At 28.2% G+C, this 22,507-nt stretch overlaps 1 protein-coding gene across 4 annotated transcripts in view; it reads left to right on the forward strand.

Annotated features, from left to right (window-relative positions):
* The window catches only part of Zip48C (Zinc/iron regulated transporter-related protein 48C), a 454,634-nt gene that overhangs the window by 55,393 nt on the left and 376,734 nt on the right, over nt 1-22,507 (forward strand). For all 4 annotated transcript variants that reach the window (XR_012756805.1, XM_075369162.1, XM_075369163.1 and 1 more), the window contains one exon: nt 8,774-9,029. Coding sequence is in view for 3 of the 4 variants with exons in the window: in XM_075369162.1 (XP_075225277.1) it covers nt 8,774-9,029 (256 nt within the window). In the remaining variant the exon portion in view is untranslated. The remainder of the gene's footprint in view (nt 1-8,773; nt 9,030-22,507) is intronic.

The following is a 22,507-nucleotide window of genomic DNA, read 5'->3' on the forward strand; positions in this document are numbered from 1 at the left end:
TGCCAATTGAAGTTTGTAAGTGATAAGCATCAAACAGACAAAAAAAAAAATAAATAAATAAATATTTAAATTCTTGTTTTAGTAAAAGTTTTTTTTTTTAATTAAGTGAAATTTTGGTTTTGATCAAATGGTTTGTAGATTTATAGTTCCTCTACGACATTCATGAACCCTTACTGAGCAGTTTATATTTTTATAATCTATAAGACAGAATGCTCATATGTATAGTATAATCTCATTAAAAGGTAATCTCATTATAGGGTAATCTCATTAAAAAAGAACATAATTAATTTCAGAATATGTTTGCTGGTGAAAGTAAAGAAGAAAATTCAATGAACATAAATCTGTGAATGATTTTTCTTTGTTTAATGTATGGGTAATGAAATTTCTTTTTTCTACTAATATTTATTAAACGAGGTTGTACTGAAAATCTTGGAACATAAATTAGTGGTTTTACATTTGTGTCCTGTAAACTATGGGACAAAATTAGTGGTTTATATGGTTTTGATCTTAGAAATTTTTCAGTTTTCTATATATTCTTTAATTCTATACACATACGGTTTCATTTGAATTTAAAATTCAATCCAGTTTTACCATTCATCTGCAATAGATTCATATCATTGCTTAGTCACTTTTTTTAACCTGTTATGTTAATATTGTATTGAATTTCTTTAGTTTTTGATTTTATTTAGATTTGTACTTATTTAGGCTACAAACTTCATCCATCATATTTTTATTACTATTTTTTAATTTAATTTATCATTACAGAAGAGCATATTCAATGTTAGTTTTTTCTCAATGAGTCGAATGATTTCAAGATGGTTGGAGTGCATTACTGGTTGAAGATGTGTCATTTATAGTTACATTATTAGTTGGCTGTTACACAGTAATTGACTGTTTTTATAATAAACTCTCAGTGAAAAGTTCGTTAATTTCAAATTTTTATTCTTACTCTTTACATAAACATTTATAAATTAACTGGGAAATGAGGTCTATGGCCATCTCGTAATAGATTAATATTCTGCTCGGTAAGGGTTGGTAATGATTAAGCATTAATAAGTGTCATTTATAAAGAAAAAAAGTAAATTAAAAAAAAAAAAATAATAAATTGTGATATAATCACACTTCACACCTGTACATTTGACCGTAAATGCTTCAAGAGCACTGCTTCTTTAAATTCTGATCTTTATGAAAAATTTCTTTATAGCATGCAGCCTTAAAACCTCTTTAATATGAGGTCAAATAGTATATTTGATATGTATTGTGTTTCTTTCATTTAAGTAGTTGCTTTAATTAGATGTAGTATGTTTGTATATTTTATAGTTATCAATTGTGTTTAATTCACAGCTTTTAGTTGCTATGTATAAAATTTGCATGTTGTGTTCTAATATTTGTATATGTGTTTATCTATTTTCTGTGAGGTTATTATAAATGTTGATTATGTTATATTTAGTATTTATCTGTGCCTTTTATATGTGTATATGAATGTGCAATTTGGTATATTCAGTGTCATATTAATGTAGTTATTACAATTATGTTTATGTACAAATTTTATTTATTTTTTGGGTGACAGACATTACCGCAAATTGATTCTGCAGCCCCTACATTAATGGTACAGCTTAAAATCCAAAAATGAGATAAACCTTTTAGGTCTTTCATTAAATACATCACAGCCCTACAACTATATACTACAACCTAGATATATGGATAGAATCATTATAATAATATATATTATATTGATAATACATTATACTTCAGAACTCATATTTATTGAAACACAAAACAAGTAATTATCGACAACATTAAGTTTTTCCAAACTACTGTTGACTCCACTTTCAATGTATTTTGACGTAAGTAATCTGTACACCAATGACATGTATAAAAATCAAGCATTTTTCGAGAGATTTTGAAAACAAAAGGGTTTTGGTATACGTTATAGAATCATAATACAGACCATGATGGAACCAGTTATTTCATATACTACAGTGTAGTATTTTAACCAGTTTTCCAATGGGTTACCCATTTCTAGTTTCCCCTGAGCAGAAGTATTTTTTACATACTGTGAAAATATACATGAAAAATAGTCAGAGAAGATAATACAGACACTGTTCTGTTTTAAGGATAACGCACAATAATGTCATACATACCTCATGTTCACAAGTTATACCATATCTTACAGCTAGAGATTAATTATCATTAATCATTAGAGAATTAAAAAAAAAAACAAAATATACTTAACGTAAATGAGATATACATTAAAACTAAAAGCACATTTTTTTTTAAATAGAAGATATGATAATATTAGGAGCTAATGATAACAGATTAAATGTCGTACTCTTGAAAAATTATGCATAATAACAAAAAATAATATTGAAAATATAATAAATGACCGATTAAAATTTTAAATTAATGTAACAAAAAAATTAAAATTTTTAAATTTAATTAAATTTAGAGTGTATATGCCATGTAGCAGGTTATCACATGTAATCCCACCGAGTTGTTCTAATAGTGAACAACGTGTCTTCGCAAATCAGCTGATTTCGAAGTCAAGAGTTCTAATGTTCAAATCCTAGTAAAGGTAGTTTTACTTTTATACGGATTTGAATACTAGATCATGAATATTGGTGTTCTTTGGTGGTTGGGTTTCAATTAACACACATCTCAGAAATGGTCGACCTGAGACTACAAGACTACACTTCACTTACACTCATACACATCATCCTCTGAACACATGTACTTAATGCTGTCTGTTGTAAGGCACACTTAACCATTTTTTTGTTCATAATATTGATTATATAATTGCAACTAAGGAGAGAAATTCTATTTGAAAATAAATAAGAATGAAACAAAGGTAATGTGATATGTCACAGAAAGGCGGCGGATAATGAAAGTAAATATTAAGCAAAGTATAATTAAATATTAAATCGGTGAATGTAATATTCCAGAAGTTACAAATTTTTGTAATTTATTGAGTACAATTACAAAAAATGAACAGAAGAATGGTTATAGATAAAAAATAGACAGGCACAAGCAAGTACAGCTTTTACGCAGAAAAGAAGTATTGTTAAATATAGATCTGAGTATTTAAAAGATTGATTTTCTTAAAAATATTTCTTTGTAGTACCACATATAATAGTGAAATATGTTTGGTAGAAAAAGCAGAAACTAGAATAAATAGAGGCCTTTAAAAATTGAGTGTTACAGGAAGATATTGATAATCAGCTTGGCTGATAAAGTATTAAAAGGAGAGCTCTTAAGATGAGGAGGAAAGACGTTTGTGGCAGAATCTTTTACAGGCAAATTAGGTTGGTGGATCACATGTCTGATAGATATCTAGAATAAATTATAGGGGAAAAATTGTATAAGACAAAAATATTGAAATTTTTAAAACAGATAGCCCAGTAGTTACATGTAGTAATTATGTTGTGGTTAAAATATTAACACAGAACAGAAAGGAATGGAGAGTAGCTTCAAACCAGTAGTCAAATAATAAGCGACTCAAAAATAAATTACTGAGTACAATATATATTTTTTTATACTCATTATTTTGTGCAATGACGTCACTGTGATTCAATTTCGGAAAAGTTTGGTATCTTTTCTTGTCTTGTCATCTGTATTATTTTTTTGTTATGTTCCATAATACCTGATCATTTTTACTATTTGTCCCATATTTTTCCATATTTTCTTGCATTGTTTTAATTTATCACTTGTACCATTCTTATTCTTTGAGTTTACATTTTATAGAATAACTTTTTTCAGCCTATTTATCTCTCTTTCCTTCCATTACCTCTTAATCCATTCTCACATCTGCTGATATTTGGCTGAATTTTTTTTACTCTTGTTATAAAAACATTAAATTTTTCATTTTGTTTTATTTTGGAAAGTTGTACAGCCCGACATTAACACAGAGCTAAGTTTAATGTCATGTTACATATGACATCAAACTTAGCTTGTTATGTATTACGTGATGAGCTTAGATTCCATAAGCTTGAAGCTAATCAAAACAAACCCTTGCATTGTACTTAGGAAACGGTTTACTTATCATTTTTATTTGAAAGACTTTCTTAGCTCAAGTTACTATAACATCATGAAGAATTAACTATAAGTCAGTATATTTATCTCTTTATGTTTCACAATGATTTGTTGATCAGCATGATGAACAATGAGATCATTCTAAAATTAATAAAATTTATAAGTAATCGGTTTTAGATTAGATCTTACAAACTAATTTTAGAGCTAATTATCAATAGTTATAATGTAAAAATAAAAATCAACCTACCCACAATTTATATTATATCCCTAGCGCTTTCAGTCATTCAACCATCCTCAGAAGAAAACTTTTTCATAATTTAAAACATAAATTAAGGATATTATAAAATATTAAAAGCATAACAACTGGTTGTCATTATATAAAAATAATTATGTCAGTTCAGTAGGTGTCTCAGTTGTTAGACAGTTGTTTGTCAGTTATTGTTATTTGACAGTTGTTAGATAATTGAGACACTCTTACTGAACTGATGTAATTATTTTTATATAATGACAACTTTTATGGTTTTAATATTTTATATCTTTAAGTTATGTTTTAAATTACGAAAAATGTTTTGCCTGAGTTTGTTCGAATGACCAAGCACTAGGAATATAATATAAATTGTTGGTAAGGTTGATTTTTATATTATAACTAATTTTATATACCAACAGTGCCATGTTTTTGAAAAATTTAACTAATTATCAATACCTTTAAGTAAGATTCCAGTGTTAATGGCATCCATATCAGAAAAGATAGAAAATTATAATTAGATAATCAACCTGGCTTTATTTTTCTTCATTTGATAGTTTTTTACAAAATTTTGTTTATAAATTCCACATTTGTAATATGTATTGAAATGTTTGTTTTTTTCTATGTATTGCTTGTAAAAATTTGTTTGTTGCAGTTAATGTTTTGTATGCCCTATTTCTAGGAAGCAATTTGCAAAAACTGATCTCTTGTGTGTACTACTTTTATGTCTCTGTATGTATATGTTGTTGATTATCTGTTTATTTTATTAATCAAGAAAAACATCCGATGATATTAAATATACATATAACATTACCTCATATATACTGAAAAGTTGCCCAAATTTCTGGCATTTTCAGGAAAGAAGGTTATTGTTTTTTTGTAAAGCAATGAATGGAATATACAGTATCATATAGAAAATTAAAAACACATTTTGACAAACTCAGTAACCAGGAGTATGCAAATTTAACTGAACTGAATGTACTAAATACTAGTGTGCAATCTGAATGCATACATATATAATGAATTCATACAGTCACTGTCGACAGCAATGTAATAAACTTTAGCAAATCATTTCATTCAAACTGGACACACGCATCTAAACATTTACTGTAACATGCAATTTTGATACGTAGTACATAAGATGAAGATTTAGTATTTTATGAAAATATTAGAAATTTACCATTCAATCATTCAATCACAAATTCAAATTTACCAATTTACTATTCAATCACATACTTAAGGGTTTTTTCCTAACTTTTAATATTGTAACATTGCTGCCAGAAACTACATTAAAGAAGTTGCTGAATATTAACTCTAAAAAGATTTTGAGAGAAATAATTATACATTGATAATTGTTAATAATCTATATTTTCTTTGTAGCTCGCTATTTGTTTCTGTATGCTAGGTTACAAATAAAGATAACAATTTTATGATCCTACTTTGTCATTATAAAGATGAAGTTCGTTCATGACCTTTTATTGCTTAATTTAATCTTATTTACTGTTTGTTAAATATTTTTAATAGTGAACTTGAAGTAATTAATTTGTTTTTTAATGATTAAATAAGTTTTAGAAGTTCCAATGTGATCTTGTTTATATTATTTAAGACTATTTTAACTAGAATCATTTGTGTATTTTATTTTTAATTATTAGTCATTATTATTATGTTTATTCCTTGTATGAAGAAAAGGAAGTATTGTAATCACAAAAAATTTCATTTTTCAGATTTCAGCGGTAATATCCATTTTGACCATCCCTGAATCCATTTTGACTATTTTTGGTATGACATCTGTACATACGTAGGTACATATGTATCTCGCATAACTCAAAAACGATTAACCATAGGATGTTGAAATTTTGGATGTAGGACTGTTGTAGCATCCTCCCCTTTTGGTAGCAGTCGACTTGACTAAAAATGTCCAAAACCGTATAAAATTCAAAAAATTTGGATTTTGAACTTTTTCTTAACTACAGTAATAAGAGCTTATTGAGAGCTTTTCATGATATATCATAAGTGGTACTTATTTTCATTGGTTCCTAAGTTATAGCCAAATAAAATTTTAATTAATGAAATATTTGAATCTTACAAGGGGAAGGGACATTAATTCAAATCTGACTTTCTTTTGTAATTTAAATACATTGACTTATTAATAGTATTAAACTCTGATTGTAAAAGAATCTTTACAACAAATAATACTTCAATAATAACAGTATAAAAAAAAATATGAAAGAAAATCAGAAGTTATTAGTGAAATAAAATTTTTTTATGTACTTTTCATTTAAAAAAAATGTGTATATGTAATTTAATAGGCGTATAAGCAAGTCATTTGGTGCCCACATCAGATTTTTCCTTAATATTGCCATTATGTGGTTAAATTCAGCTGTTTTATATTTCATTATCGTTTTGTATTTCGTTGTAGAATCTTATTTTATCAAGTGTTGTAAACATTTGTCGACTCATTGTAGTAAGAATACAAGCTTTTTATGCTTTTATAGAATTTAAAAAGTATAAATTATTAAATTTCTTTAAACATTATATCCTAAAGTATACCTAAAACATTACAACTGACTAATAGCTTCTACATTTTTAAATATTCATCTATTCAGTTTTCATTTATATGCAACATTAATCTATACAGCATACTCATGATGTTTTTTCAACGTTAGGAGGAAAATTGCAAAATAAGTTGATTAAAAAGCAATTTGAAGCCAAAATTAGTGACTAAAAAAAAATTTTACTTTAAAATGAAATATATTGCCCTGTTGTTATTTATTTTTAATAAAGTTGGATTAACATAAAGTTATGGTGAAAGTCTTTCCTAAAAGTATTTTTTTTTAATATATCCCGTATCCTTCAATAATAAAAATTTTTTAAGTATGACTGTGTCTGCCTTTTTGTTTGTTAGGTTTTTTCAGTTATTTTATAATTTAATTCTGAGTTAAGCTTTTCTTTTTATGAAAACAAATTAAATACATTTTTTATGCATTCTGTAATAAATTAATATTTTATAATCAACTAACTGAAAGAGTAACGATTTTCTAGCTGTATTAAATTATTAAATTTAAAAGAAGTAATAATTTTTTTAAAATATTTATTTTATATTTGTAATAAAATTTCCTTTATTTTTATTGTAGATTTGAACTAATTTTGTGAAATTAGTTTTTCCTATTGTTTTATTATAGAAATCTGCTCCTAGTTTTGTCACCCACTCGGTGACAATATTTTACAACTCGTAGTCACTTTTAAAATAATTGTTATACAAAAGTCCTTTTAGTTTATAAAATAAATAATTAAATGAAAATCACCTAGGAACAAATCTGAACTATATGGAAGGTTTTCAAACACTTATAACATTTTTTATGTAGTACTTGAGTTTGCATCCTGATAGAAGTAAGCCTATTCATGAAATAAACATTGCTGCTTGTCTGTAGTTAACATCACTTGTTATTTTTTTATTGCACAATGAAACTGGTTGCGGATTTATTGATTTTCAGCTGCTGAGAAATCAATAAGTAAGAGCCTTTATTGGACCAGGAAAATATCTTCCCACACTTTGCGTGTAGTCAGAGATTTGCATTACTTTCTTTGGTTTAGAAGGAGTTCCTGAATTATGTCACTCTTTTTAATGGCTTTTACTTTCAGTATTTTATGATTTATCAATTTGGAAAACTGATTATCTAGCTTCCAAACTCATACAGATAATACACTTATTATTAGTTCCAAAAATAATTTTTCTGCATTTGTGAAGAACAGTATATTTTGTAATTATATTTTATGTTTTATTCTTTCTTTCTGCCTATGATGGTCTTAATTTTCTTTTTCTTTAACTGATTTATTCTATTACATTTTTTCTTATCGTCGTAAATTACGTTTTGTCAAACATTTGATTTTACGTAATACTTATGCCAAAACATATATTCCATAATTATTTTTATGCCATCTTATTATTTAGCTTAATTGTCTTTTTCATTTTAATTGATATTCATCAAAAGAGTAGCACAGTTATAATCTTTTCTCCAAATTCAGTAAAGTGCATCATTCAATTACACTGACTAATTGGTCTGGTAGTCGATTGCATCTTTTCATCGATTGGTCCTAAGTTTGATTCCCAGCAATGGTCTCTGGTATTTTATCATCATTATTAAAAAAAAAAAGTTTGTAGTTAAATATATGAATGTTGTGAATAGATAAATTATTTAAATAAATCTAAAACTGTAAATTTTTCTGGATGATTAATTTCAACATTGTTTTTGTATGATTTGAATGAAATAACATTTAAATGCCACGAACATGTAAATATTATATAGTGAATGAATAATTTTTGTATGTTTTATTTATTTTGTTTTTTACGTTTCTTTGTTAAACTTTAAATTACTGTACATTCATTTTTTTATTATAATTTTTAGCCGAATTGAAAAAAGTGATCTTTATTCTTAAATTATTAATAATTATTATTATATTCAATTTTCAATAAATGGTCTGTGTTTTTCTTATTTTCAGATTGTTATCGTGCTGAATTCAATCCGATGAAGCGGCGTAAAACAAATGCATTAACTGATGGTAATCTTCAACAGACTTTCAACAATAGTGTAAAAAATGTCGATTTAGGTAATAATGTAGATGCTAGAAAACAGTGGAAACGTATTTTACTTCTTTTGATTGCTATAACTGTACATAATATTCCAGAAGGCATTGTTGTTGGAGTTGGATTTGCAGCTGTTGGAACTTCTCCTTCTGCAACATTTCAGAATGCAAGGTAAGATAATTGTAATTTTATTCAATCCAGTAAAACTTAATTTTTTGTTATTTTATTTACAGTTAACAAGATGTATGTATTACTCTTATATATATATTTTTTTTTTTTAAGTTAGAGTTTTAACTGAGGAATAGAAAGTAAATATTGATATTTAATGCTCTTTTACATATTCTCTGCTATTATTTAGCATCCCATTTGACATTCTAAATATTTTATTTATCCTTGCATAAATGCTAATATTGTCAACAAAAAAAAATCATTTTTTTTCTTGGGTCCATGAAAAACACTATATTACCTGCTGGAGAATGAAATATTTTTAGGACTGTGTCCTGCACATCATGCACTATGCATTATAATACATTATATATATTAATTACTAAGATTGTTACTTTTTATGTTTTTTTCCTTCAATTAGGCCACCTTTAGACCACATTTACATAATTTGGCAGTTTTTTCAGCAAAACTTCCTCGTTATCTCTAGTTGTTTCTTTGTTCCACGAGATGTCTTTTAGGTTTTGTTTTTTTTTCTCTTGAAACTTAGATTCATCAGCCAATTTCCAAAATGTATCTCATGTGTAAAACTTTGTTTATCTTTAGTTCCTCGAGTTCATTTTCATCCTGTTTGTACCAATTTGTTTTTGATTTTTTTTCATTAATAAAATTAAACATGATCTTTATCTGTGAAATTAAAAATGTTATTGTTCATTCTGAATAAATGCTCATCGACTTTTGTCCTTCTTTTCTTCATTGTTTCAATAATTTTTATTTCTTGATATAGAGCTTCCATTTTTTTTAGTTGTTTAGATGGTACATGCATCCATCCTTAAATTTCAGACCATATATTTTTCTGAGGATTCTTTTTTCAACTTTGCTATATATTTGCTAAGTAATTTTTATAGTGTTTCTGAATCATATAAAGTTTCTGGAAGGATTACTGTTTTATAGTATCATAATTTGGCTCTTCTTGATATGAAAATAATTTTTGATTTATTATATGAAATACAGATTTATTTTATTAGCCGTCAGTAATAAAATCATCCAAGCTTTAGGATATAAAACTTTAATGCTACTAAATCAGTAAGGTACCAAAAATAACTTTATACAGTATATAAACAAATAAAAAGTAATGACAGCTAAATAAAAAAAGTTACAGGAGAAAAAATTGAGTGGAAAATTAATAGTAAATTGCGACCTAGCTGTAGACTATAGTTATTTATAAAATTTAATTTTTTTATTTACTTCTTGCTTATCATTTTTTTATTTTCCTGTACTTTTAGAGATTTCACAAAGATCTCTGCTTCATTAGAGTATATATATGTATATATAAATATGGAAAGTCAGATTAAAAAAAAACATGAATTTTAGATAAAGCAGAATTCGCTGCGAAATTACTAAACATAGAAGAAAATAATAATAAGCAGTTAGTAAATGAAAAGTTTAGTTTTTGTAAATTGAAAATAAATTTAAAAACTTTAGTACATTTAAGTTACAAAAAGTTTTTAATTTGATAAATAAAGAACACAAAATAACATATAAATAAATAATTTGTTAATTTAAATGTGATAGTACCTCTCTGTGTTGAGCAATGTTGGGGGTTTATGAAAATGAATGTATATATATATATATATATATATATATATATATATACAAATCGGAAGAAAGAAAGTGGTATAAAAATAAGATGGGAGAAAATAAAGATTGATATATTGCAAATTAAACTATAAGTTAAAGAAAGTGCAAAAACCTAATGATGTTAAAATCTATAAAAGAAAGAACAGTATAATGTGATGTATAGGAAGGTGAATGTATAGGAACATTACATGAGATAAATGGAAAGGGAATGGTAAAATGAGAGAAATAGCAGGTAAGGATGGTATATGCTACATGAGGGGAAAGAAGTAACAGAAAGATGGAACGAATAGTGTAGAGGATCTGTACATGACAAATGAGAAACCTAAGAAACTAAACATAGAAAAGAAACGGAGTTTAGCTGAAGAAGATATTAAAATGTGAAGTACAGAAAAAAATTTTAAAAATGAAGAATAAAAAATTGACTGAGTAGATGAACTTCCCGTAGAATTTTATAAATTCTTAATGAAGGAGGAGTGAAAGATACACTTGAATTTTGTAATTGGATATACCTTATAGGAGAATAGATTGAAGTACTAATGATACTATTTGCAAAGAAAACTCATACCAGAAAGTGAACAGATCACACAATAATAACTTTAGTAGTACATACCATTAAAATATTTTTAAAGAGTCCTAAACCAGAGGTTGGTTACAGTGGGGGAAGGAGATGTAAATGAGGAATAGTTTGGGTTCAGGAAAGGGAAAGGAACCAGAGATTCATTGAGTTATTTAGAGAGAGGAAGAGAAATGATTGTTTCGTAGATTTAGAGAAGATGTTGAATAGTCAAATGCAAGGAAATGATGGAGATTCTTAAAGAGAAAAAGTAGAATGTAAAGGCAGAAAGTTAATTAAAGAATATCTTATTAGACAAGCAGCAATGAAAGTAAATTAGAGTATGACTGTCTCGGTGGGTCTAGATTGAGGTATTAGACATAAATGCTGCCTCTAACTTATGCTGCTCAACATTTATATTGAAGATATGATAAGGAATATATCAGAAGAAAGAGAAGAAGGAATAAGTATAGGATAACAAAAACTAACATGTGTAAAATCAGAAGAGGAAATTACTATTTAGTAAAACTCTCTACATAGAGTTTAAGAAGAGGTTAGCGAAATTAAGTGTCTTGTTATATGATAGTGAAGCATGACTGATAAGGAAGAGGGAAAGGAACTGGATTGAGGCTTTTGAAATATGGATATGTAGAAAGTAAGATAGACCGATAAAGTGAGAAATGAGGAAGTAATGAACAGGATTAAAGAAGAAAGAGCACTTATGCAGGAAGTACAAAAAAGAAAAGGAAACTAGTTAGAAAAAAAAGAAATTAGTTAGAGTATGTGGTTAGAGGAAGTAGAAGCTTGACAACTACTGGAAGGGTCAGTAGAAGGAGAAGGGAAGCAAGAATGAAAAAGAAATAATAATAATAAGAAAAGAATAATAAAGGCAGTTACTTTTATATAGATTTGAATACTAGATCGTGGATACCAGTGTTCTTTGGTAGTTGTGTTTCAATTAACCACACATCTCAGGAATGGTTGACCTTAGACTGTACAATACTACACTTCATTTACATTCATACATATCAGCCTCATTCATTCTCTGAAGTAATACCTTACAGTGGTTCCAGAGGCTAAACAGAAAAAGAGACAGGATGAAGAAGGTTGAACTTGAGGTTAAGATTGGATTAGGGAACAACCGAGAAGGCTTGGAACAGAAATGAATGGAGACAGCATGGCATAAGAAACCTACCACCAGACAGAATACCAGACAATGGTGTATAAAATCCAGATTGTTGATATTTATGTTTGTTTGTATTGATGTTTACTTAAAACTCCAGAAACTATGTAATTGATTTTACTATTTATACAACAGCTGTTTATATATTGTACATTTGAAAAATGCAACAAAAAAATTTATTGACAGAGACTTAACATTACGATTAAAAAATATAATACATATAAAATATCAAATTATCAAAATACCTAATATCAGTTTTTGAAAATTATGTTAGGTATGTAATACATCTTCCTCTTTTATGTGCTATACCAATCTGCCATTGAAGTTCCCCATTGCTCGCTGCAACATCTCAGGTGAGATGCCATGAATTTTGTCTTGAATTGCTTATTTCAATTCATCCAGTGTCTTTGGATATCCCCCACAAGAAAAAATCACAAACTGACAAAACCGGTGATCTTGGCGGCTGGGGAATGTCACCAAATCTTGACATAACACAGTTACCGAATAATTTTTGTGTAGCTGCCATTGATTTCATTGCAGTGTGTGATGTTGTACCATCATGTTGAAATCAGGCTTTGTACTGGTGTGGGAATTGTTCAGTGCAGGTGAACAAATGTGATCAAAAGATGACGTGAACATACCTATCCAAAGTGACAGTTGTGATTTGCTCCTTATTTTTGAAAAAGTATGGTCCAATGACCCCATGTAACAAAACTGCACACCATACTGATGCTGTGTAAAGGATGTTCATGAACTTCATTGGGGTTGTTGTCTGTTCTGCTTATTCACATAACCTGTGAGATTAAAGTTTGCCTCATCTGACATCCACAGCTTTCCAGAAATTCGTTGTCCTTGTTAATGTTTACCGTAATATATAAAATTCAGATTGTTGATATTTATGTTTGTTTGTATTGATGTTCATTTAAAATACAAGAAACTGTATGATTGATTTTACTAAGATTTTCACAGCTGCTTGTTTACGAATTGAACTCCATGGGCTCTGTACGACTGAAACGTACAGTCTCAATTTTATGTGGTGTACAAACACTTCTTGGTTGACATGTCAGTTTCTTTTTCAGAGCCAATCCAGTCTCTTCAAAGTTTTTACATGTTTTTTATGTCTTTGGATGGAACACGCCCTAAATTGTAATGCCATCCAAACTCCTTCTCTGCTCCTTCCAAATTATCGCTGCCACTACACATTTCAAAAGTTCCATTTTTTTTTGTCACATGTATATACTAATAATTAAAGTTATGTTGTTAAGTAATTGCTATGGTGCATTTTATTGGTATATGTTATCTTTGTGTCCTATACAAAACGTAAGCAAAACGGATTTTGTTGTAATGTTTTCATTTATGCCTATTTTCTTGATTTCTGTTTGTTTATTGTTCGTACAGGGTTACACACGAACAAAAAAAAAGAAAAAAAGAATTTAATGAAGCTTGAAAACTAATCTTATTTTAACTAGATATTTTGTCCAATTAAAATCTTAACTATGTTTCCTGTTTCTTCATTTTAAATATTCAACAACAGAAATAAGAAATATTCAACAGAAATAATATTTTTTTTATTTAATCATACTTTATTTATTCATCATAGGATACATTTAGAACAGAATTAAAATAGAGCAGAAAATTAAACCCTCTTCTCTTTCAGTAAAGAGTTTTTTAATTTAGAACCTCAGCATATATTTTAGCAAAATATTTTAAGTGATGAAGATTAAGGGAAATAATTACATATAACTTTCGCAGAAACCTTTAAAATTGGGAAACCTTTAAATGTCAAAATTGGGAAATTCCTTCCTCTATCTTAGTGACAGCTGTTTTTCATCATTTTTTTCATGCTGTGGATGAATTTTTGTAAAATATTTCATGAGATAGCAAATAAAACTTAAAACAGTTTGCATACAAAATATGTTTTGAAATTTTCACTGGTGGACCTATCTGGATATAATTAAAATCTGGTACTTGTAGAAACAATTTGCTAGTTTAGCTTTTATATAGTTAAAAGATTTATTTAAGGAGATGAAATATGTTAATGAATATAGAATGTATATAAAACAAAATTATCTAGAATATAGAATAATATTGTTTAATAGAAATATTTACTATAGATAAATAAAAAATTTAAAAGGAAGTTTTCAAAAAGTATAGAAAATTCAAAACTTAACAGATTTTGGAATCTTTTTGGATTGAAAGATTCAATCCAAAAAGTATTCACACGGGACTGTATCTTTAGATACAGTCCCGTGTGAGTTGTGGTATTACGTCGGAGACAATCACATCCATCCTTCCCTCATAATTCATGTATCAGTAAAATGCTTATAATTTTTGGGATTAGGAAACTTCTCTCAACATTTGGGCATGGCTTTCCTAGACATGCAGTTCAGTGATTAGATTTTTTGTTGTCAGTGGACAGGAAACAAAATCCTTGTCACTGTATAGGCAGGCCATCCTTGTAGATAGCAAAAATGTACTAGCACGTCAGATTCCAGAATCCTCAACATCTAGCAAGGTTAGACCTTTCAGAAAATCAATAACTTGAATAAGGGATCAATGTAAGAGTTTGGATGAATTATGGTAAATGATTGATAAAGTACTGCACAAGACCCGAAAAAAAGATATGCTTACTATGGAGTTATAAAGAGTAACATTACGTTTTGTTATCAGCATGTAAACATTGCCTAGCTAAGATTTGTAGTTCCAGTTTGTACTACTACAATTAAATGAATCATGAGATTCACTCATTCGATTTTTATTCTTGTTGCTGTGTTTATTCATTTTGTTTAAGTGACTCGTCTGCTAAAATCATAATCTTGAAAAAGTCTTAAACAGTTAAAATAAAAAGGCTTGTACATGTAATATTATTTTTCTTAAGCATCTAAGGGTTTAGTTTATTAGGGTTAGGGTTTAGGGTTAGTTTATTAAGTATAACTTCAGATTTTCTTAGACCATTCAATATTCATTTTATTTTGTATTAGAGAATATGAAGTGCACAGATATCAACTTTATAGGTTTATTGGGTTTTTCCTACATATTTTGAGAAAATTAGTAGTGATTTACCATTTGCATGAAGTATCTAGAATTTTGCAATTTCTTATTTACTAAGAATATCAAGATTGTGTTATAAACCTTTTGAAATTTCACATTTTAGCGGTGTTTGTGTCACAGATATGACCGAATGCATTTTCCATTCTTTACGAAATTTAGTTGTACGGATCTTATGTGTTAGAGAGAAAATGGTACTTTTTCTTTAAATTTTCCAATTGAAAATGGTAACTGGCACTAGGTATTAGGAAGAAATATGTTGTGTGTTAAGACCCCAATCGCTGAGTACTGCTCAATGCATGCTTTTTGTTTGTATTATATTAAATTTGTTTTACGTATACATATTTATACATATACTGTATTTAAAAAATTTGAAAATTACCAAATATTATGATGGATACAGTGGAACCAACTTCTTATTAGTCATCAGTCAGTAATGTCTGTCGAGTCTCGCTGGATATAGTCTTATAATGTAACTAATACAATTAATTTTCACTAGACATTATACAATCAGTTATAGTCAATGATTCCATTTTTTACTTTATTTTAATGATCATTTTTAAATTCAGCTCAAATGTAAATTTACAGTTCACAGAATAACTAAAACTGACATGTTCGCTAAAGTTAGAGGGAAAATTATCAAGCGTGTTATATGTTAACACTTTCACTACCATCAATATCCATGCTTTTATCTCATGCCTACTCAGCACCATACTTAGCATGTTTTCATATTTACTTAAGTACCTTATCATTCACTATAATAGTATATTTTAATTATTTTTGCTACCTTTCTGTAATTTTACTGTACTATAATTAATCTATTTAGTTATATAATAATTGTAAAACTGTTCTACCCACATGTTTAACAGGTTACAGTTTTGTCATCTCATATTGTTTTCTATAAAAATTACATTGTTGAAAAAAAGCATTTTTGATTTCACAGATGGGATGATAATCATCATCACCTCTATTGTTAATATCAGTGTTACAGCCCTCACATCATAGCTTCTTCAATCTTTGTCATTTTGGTCTCGGTGGTAGTTTAATCAGTTGTGAATTGTATGTACACACAGTAAAGAACAATTCACCTCAATTATTTATGTAATAAAACTGTCAAAAATAATAAATATTGCTTGGGTTACTGTCTTGTTAATATATATAAATAACTGTGTATAATTATGAACTGATTATATGAGTTAAATAATCAAAAATTCTTACACTGTATAGACAAGCAATAAAAATTAAACAATTGAACGTTTAACTTAAATAATATTTTGTTCATAATATTTCATTTGTAACTTGGGTAAATGAAACATTAAAACAATATATTTCCATATATTTGATATGCATTAAATAGTTTTTATCATTTCTATTCTGTTTTCCCATTAATGAGATTCATTCAATTAATATTGTACATAAAAGTCTGTTAAGTGAAAAACAAATTAAATATTTATTGCAAAAATTTATTTGTGAATTACTTCAAAACATGAAAACTAAAAGTAATTTTATCCCATTCCTTGCTAGCATAAGATCAAACTAATAGTATTTCATACCAACTGAAAATGAACAAAACATAATTTTTAGCAAATTTTTAAATATCTATTTTTAACTGGTTTCTGTTTAAACTTAAAAGCTATGGGTAAAATGTAATTTACTGTCGTTCATAACTCACAAGTAAAATGAGGTAGTCAGCTGAAATAAATTTGGCATAAAAGTACACTTTATTTGCTACAAAAACTCATTATATTTTTCCATGTGGTCACCATTTACACGTACACGTTCCAGTTATAACAGTTTTCTCATTTCATCAAAGAAGGATGCTGACGGTTTTTTCTTGATCCTCGATCCCACTGCATCCTTCAGATCATCTTTTGTGATGAAAAGAATACCCTTCATAACCCCCTTTAATTGCGGAAAATGTGAAAGTTTCTGGTGTCAAATCTGGTGAGTATGAATGGTGTAGTTTCAAATTTCAACTTTACAACTCTTTGTAAAGTTGAAATTTGAATCTTGTAAAGTTGCATGTGATGTCTGCAACTGAGTATTATCATACGGAAAAATGATTGGCTCCATGCGTTGTCGAACACAACATCTTTTAGGTTAAAACTCGTATGGTGTTTTAACCTAAAAGGAGGTATTTCCATCTCCTTCTGGTGCTTCTCATCAGTCACAGAAACTGATCTATTACTGTCAGGTTTTTCCCAACATTTGCTTTTATTGTCCAGTAAATTTATTGCCAATCTACTTATAGTACTTCGATGAACAGTTTCATTACCATAAATGACTTTTAGATGACAGTGTGCAATAATAGCATTCACTTTTTCCACTGTTAAAAATTCTATTACTACACATTGTTTTAGATGTGTTCCCATAACAGGCATACTAGATTCCTTAACAATGGTAACTGACATAAAATGAGAGGGTGTGGGTGAACAAGTTTTGAAATGTTTCTAGTAGGGAGATAAAACTACAAGATGGCAGTGTATGTCGCGTTGTGCAACATTTTGATTTTCCGTTACATAACTTCCAGTATGCGTTTCAGCCGCCCATTGTAACAAAATAATTTTTCTAAATTATTTATGTTAGTTTCTTACATTCAGTAAATGTTTTGATGGAAAAGAATTTTAAACATCTGCAGGTATAATTGCTCCAGACAGCATGATTGTTCTTGTTTCCGTGATTGGAACTATTCCGATTAAATAAATATTTTTTCTTAATGTTTTCAGACTTTATTATTTTCACAACATATCTTAGAATCGAGAAGGTCACTCTACTACTTAACGAACACAATAAATCAAACTGATCATGTATTTAGTTTTTATTTTTAAATTAGCAAGCTTTCTTTATTAGAACAGAGTTTACAGGTTGTCTCCCCTAATTTCCTAGCAATTTCTGAGGATGCACCAGCTCTTAAGAATGTAGCATTCTCACCATGTATATCAAGATTCATTAGCATGAAGAACCTAGCAGAGTCTGATCCTCATTCAATAACTAATTTTAAGGCAGAAGAAAAAAACAGTTGACGAGAAAAAATATTCAGCACATCAAAGTAGATAAGGGTAGTTTACTATCTCACCCAGAATTCAGTTTTTAGAGCTGTACATACCAGTGTACTGCGTTTAAAATAATAGAAATCCTGTTTATAGTATATATCAGATAGGTGAAAAATAGCCTCCATTTTATTCTGATTTATGTTATATATAAATAGAAATTATACTGATTTATTTTAGAAAAAAATTGATGTCCCATTTTTCATGTTACATTGAACTGAAATGTTAATGACATTGTTTATGTTCATGGCATATCAAAAATATTTTTCATCGTCCTTCAGACTGTCCATGTCAGTGAATGAATGAAATTGGGATTAAAAGGCTCCTCTCTTATGCTGTTTACTTATAGCGGTTCAATTATTAGTATCAGCAATATAGAAATTATCTACCTGCACTATAAACTTGTGCAATAAGAAGGGCAGAAAGTAATTAAAAAAATGTGTGTATAAAGGAGAGCTTCGAAATGTGTATTTAAGAAGACTGTTAAAAGTTACTTAATGTTGTGTAAAACAAAAAGACCTTACGATGAATTAGAAAAGGAAGAAACCTGTGTTAAAATATAATTACATAAAAAAACTGTGTTGGTAAGTCATATATTAAGGTGCTCAGGGTTAGTAAATTTAGTGACAGGAGAAAGTGTTAAAGGTAAAATATGTTGAATGAGATAATTATCAGAATACATAAAACAGATTAAAGATCTGGTGTGTAATATGTATCTTTAAATTAAATGACTACCTCAAGCCATTCTGATATTGAAAGTGTTTACAAATATTATATCAAGAAAATTAGAAAACTTGAAATAAAAAATTATGTATTCTTCTATTCAAAAGAGCATAATCATTACTTATTAGTAGCTACTTTGTGTCTCTCTCTGCAAGCTCCACTTTATTGGAACAGAGTTCCTGTGTTTGTTCTCCTAACATCCTCAACACAAACACCAGGATCAATGAATCCTGGCGTGAAAATCTAATAATAGTGAATAGCTGAGTTAGTGAGAAACCTAACTTTCAAAAAATCATAAAGAACACTTCAGGGTCAGACCTGCATTCAAAGAACTGATAATGGAGAAGTAAAAATTAGGTTAGGTTTTGTATATACATTCTTTCTTATTTTTGTTTATACCCATGTGTTTCTATAACCTTTAGTATTTTTTTGCGAATAGGTTTTTTTGAAACGGGCAATATTCTTTTGTAAATTACTCATGTTTTAACTAAAAATATAAAGAACTTTATAGAAGTTTAACATAATAATAAAATTAACTATAAACTTGTACAATTATTTTAAAGTGGTTATCAGATTTTTAATTTTTTAGAGTAATTGCCTAATTAGGGGATGGTAAAGTGTTAGTGTGATTTTTTTTGTACAAACTTCAAAAAGTTAAATTGAAGAATTGAATTGCATTATTTTTTTTTAAAAAAAGTGTTTTTTTAACTTTCTTTTATTATGACTTTAACAATTTTTATTTAACTTGGTAATAAAAAACTTTAACTTATAATTTTAACTAGCCTTATAGTTAAAAAACGTTCACTTGTAATAATTATAATAATAAAAAAGTTATTAAAAATGTAAAAAAGGAACTGAAGTATTAAAGTAATGCCTGTAAACTCTAAAGCTTTGTTTGATTTACAAACATATAACAGTAAGACTGTTCTGTCCTTGACAAGATGATAAACTACCATAATCAGTGTAACGCCTGCGCTGGATTGAGTGTCCCCTTCTACTACCCACTCTCTTTCATTATCCTTATTATTCTTCCTTAGATAGTTACCATGAGAATTATATCGGCTTTGCTGTGTTAGTAGTATCATCTTATTGGCATTTTCTGGTAGCTGTTTAGTCAAATTCTTCATAGAATCTCAGTGGCTTTGCGACCTCTGTTAGAATGTCTAGAGGTCATATTTCTTATTCTGGGATTGAACGAAAAGTGAAAATAGTGATTACAGTCAATTTTGGGTAAATCAGATCTCATACAATTAAAGAAAGCAAGTCCCATTCAATATTTTACTTTTTTTTCAAGGAATTGATTTTGAGAATATGTAATTATGATTAAGTTTGCACTTATTTTGTTTGTTAAATTCATGACTTCAAAGTCTGCTTTGCAAGATGAAGATCACGTTTCTCCAGATTAGTAGAATGAGCAGTCATTCTCAAATGAATCATACAAATAAAAATACTGTAACTACCATGTGAGCAACTTAAAACCAAACTGCTTCAGACTAAACTCAGTTGCAACGTATAACATTTTATATGAAATAAAAAAAGTAAAATGTAAATTAAGTCTATATTTAAATTAGTAGAAGTTTATATATTTACAATATTTTTATTAAAAAAAATATTGGAAGTGAGCCCTGAACAGTGATGCAAAATACTCTAAATTTTTCCGCAAATATTTGACATGTTTCTTGAAAGCATCCAGAACACATGTAAGCTCAAATGATCATCTGATCCATAACGTTCTCATTGAAGTTGATTTCTTGTTAAATGTTGATCAATTCCTTCAGTTTATCAATAGCTTGGGGATTTGATTTATAAACTCTGTATTCTAAATAGCTCCAAAGGAAAAATTCACTACCAGACAAATCTGGAGAACAAGGAAATCTCAGCCCTCTGCTGATAATTTCTTTTCTTTAGAAACCGCATGAACGTATGCTACAGAATTATTTGATATGTTGCTTCTTGTTACTGGAAGAAGCCATAGTCTTTTACATGATCAGTTAACTGAGCATAGAATGATTCAAAAATTGTACAGCACACTTGTGTATTGTCGGGTCAAAAAATATTGGCCCCATTTTACAATTACCTGAAACACCACACCAAATTCTGATTTTCTCTATATAAAATAATTGCACAAACATCACGTGAGGATTTTCAGCTAGCCAATACCTATCCAGAAAATGACAAATTAACTTGTCCAAAAAATTAAATCTTGCCTCATCTGACATGAAATATAGCATCGCTCTGTCTACCCATTGACAATGTTTTTGAGAAGCTAGTCACAATAATTAAGACAGTTTGGTATGTCTGTTCTACTAAAGTTTTTGTTGAATTGTTACACAATGTAGTTTGTTGATTTAAAAATTGAATAATCTTACGGCAAGATGTAATTTTTACATAACTTATGTATAAATTTTTTGGACTGGCAGAAATTCTTCTTTGAATATTGATTATTCTAAGGGAAGGTTGCCTACTTGTTTTTGCACTTGTAACCAACCCTGTGTACGCCATTTTTTACCCAAATCATATTTTCCATTTTTTCAGAAAAATTTGACATGTTTTTTGAAAGCATCCAGAACACATATAAGTTTTCACTATAGCAACCATTTTCTCGATCAAATAAGGCATTTTAGAAAAACACAGCTGCAAAGAATGAAACTTTACTGCATTGAAGCATAAACAGTTTACATTAAACTGTCAATGATAGACAAGAAAAATAACATACACAACCAATAGGGGCACTATTAGTTGCAGCATTAAAAGTGATACTCAAATAACTGCAGTTCAGTTTTAAATTGCTCACCTGCTATAACAGACTATAAAGAACTAAAATAGTAATCCCATCAGTAATGTTGTTGCACTAATAAAACAGTCGCGATATATCAATTAAAAGTCCTACCAGTAAATAAACAGTTGCAAGGACAAATAGTCACATTAACTTGTATGTCCATTAGTCACTAATAAATGCCAGTACAATCTAATAAAACCGAACCCAACTTTGTTTAACTGCAATAATATACAAATTTAGTAAATAATGGCTTTGACTGCTGGTATTTTTATCTTATTTCACACTCACTAATATCCAAAATGTATTCTTGTTATTGCAAAAAGATTAGGTTGTAAGGAAATACAGCTCTGTATTACTGTTAATAATTGTTTCATTATATTTTACATATTAGATCCTATGAAAAAACCAAGAAGACCCAAAAAAATATACAATTGAAAATGCAAATTAATTTTATGATAAAATGTTTCATATGTATAGTTTCTATTGATGTAAATGTATATATTTGATATA

The sequence above is a fragment of the Lycorma delicatula genome, chromosome 6 (assembly GCF_047948215.1).
Source record: "Lycorma delicatula isolate Av1 chromosome 6, ASM4794821v1, whole genome shotgun sequence".
Taxonomy (NCBI): Eukaryota; Metazoa; Arthropoda; class Insecta; order Hemiptera; family Fulgoridae; genus Lycorma; species Lycorma delicatula.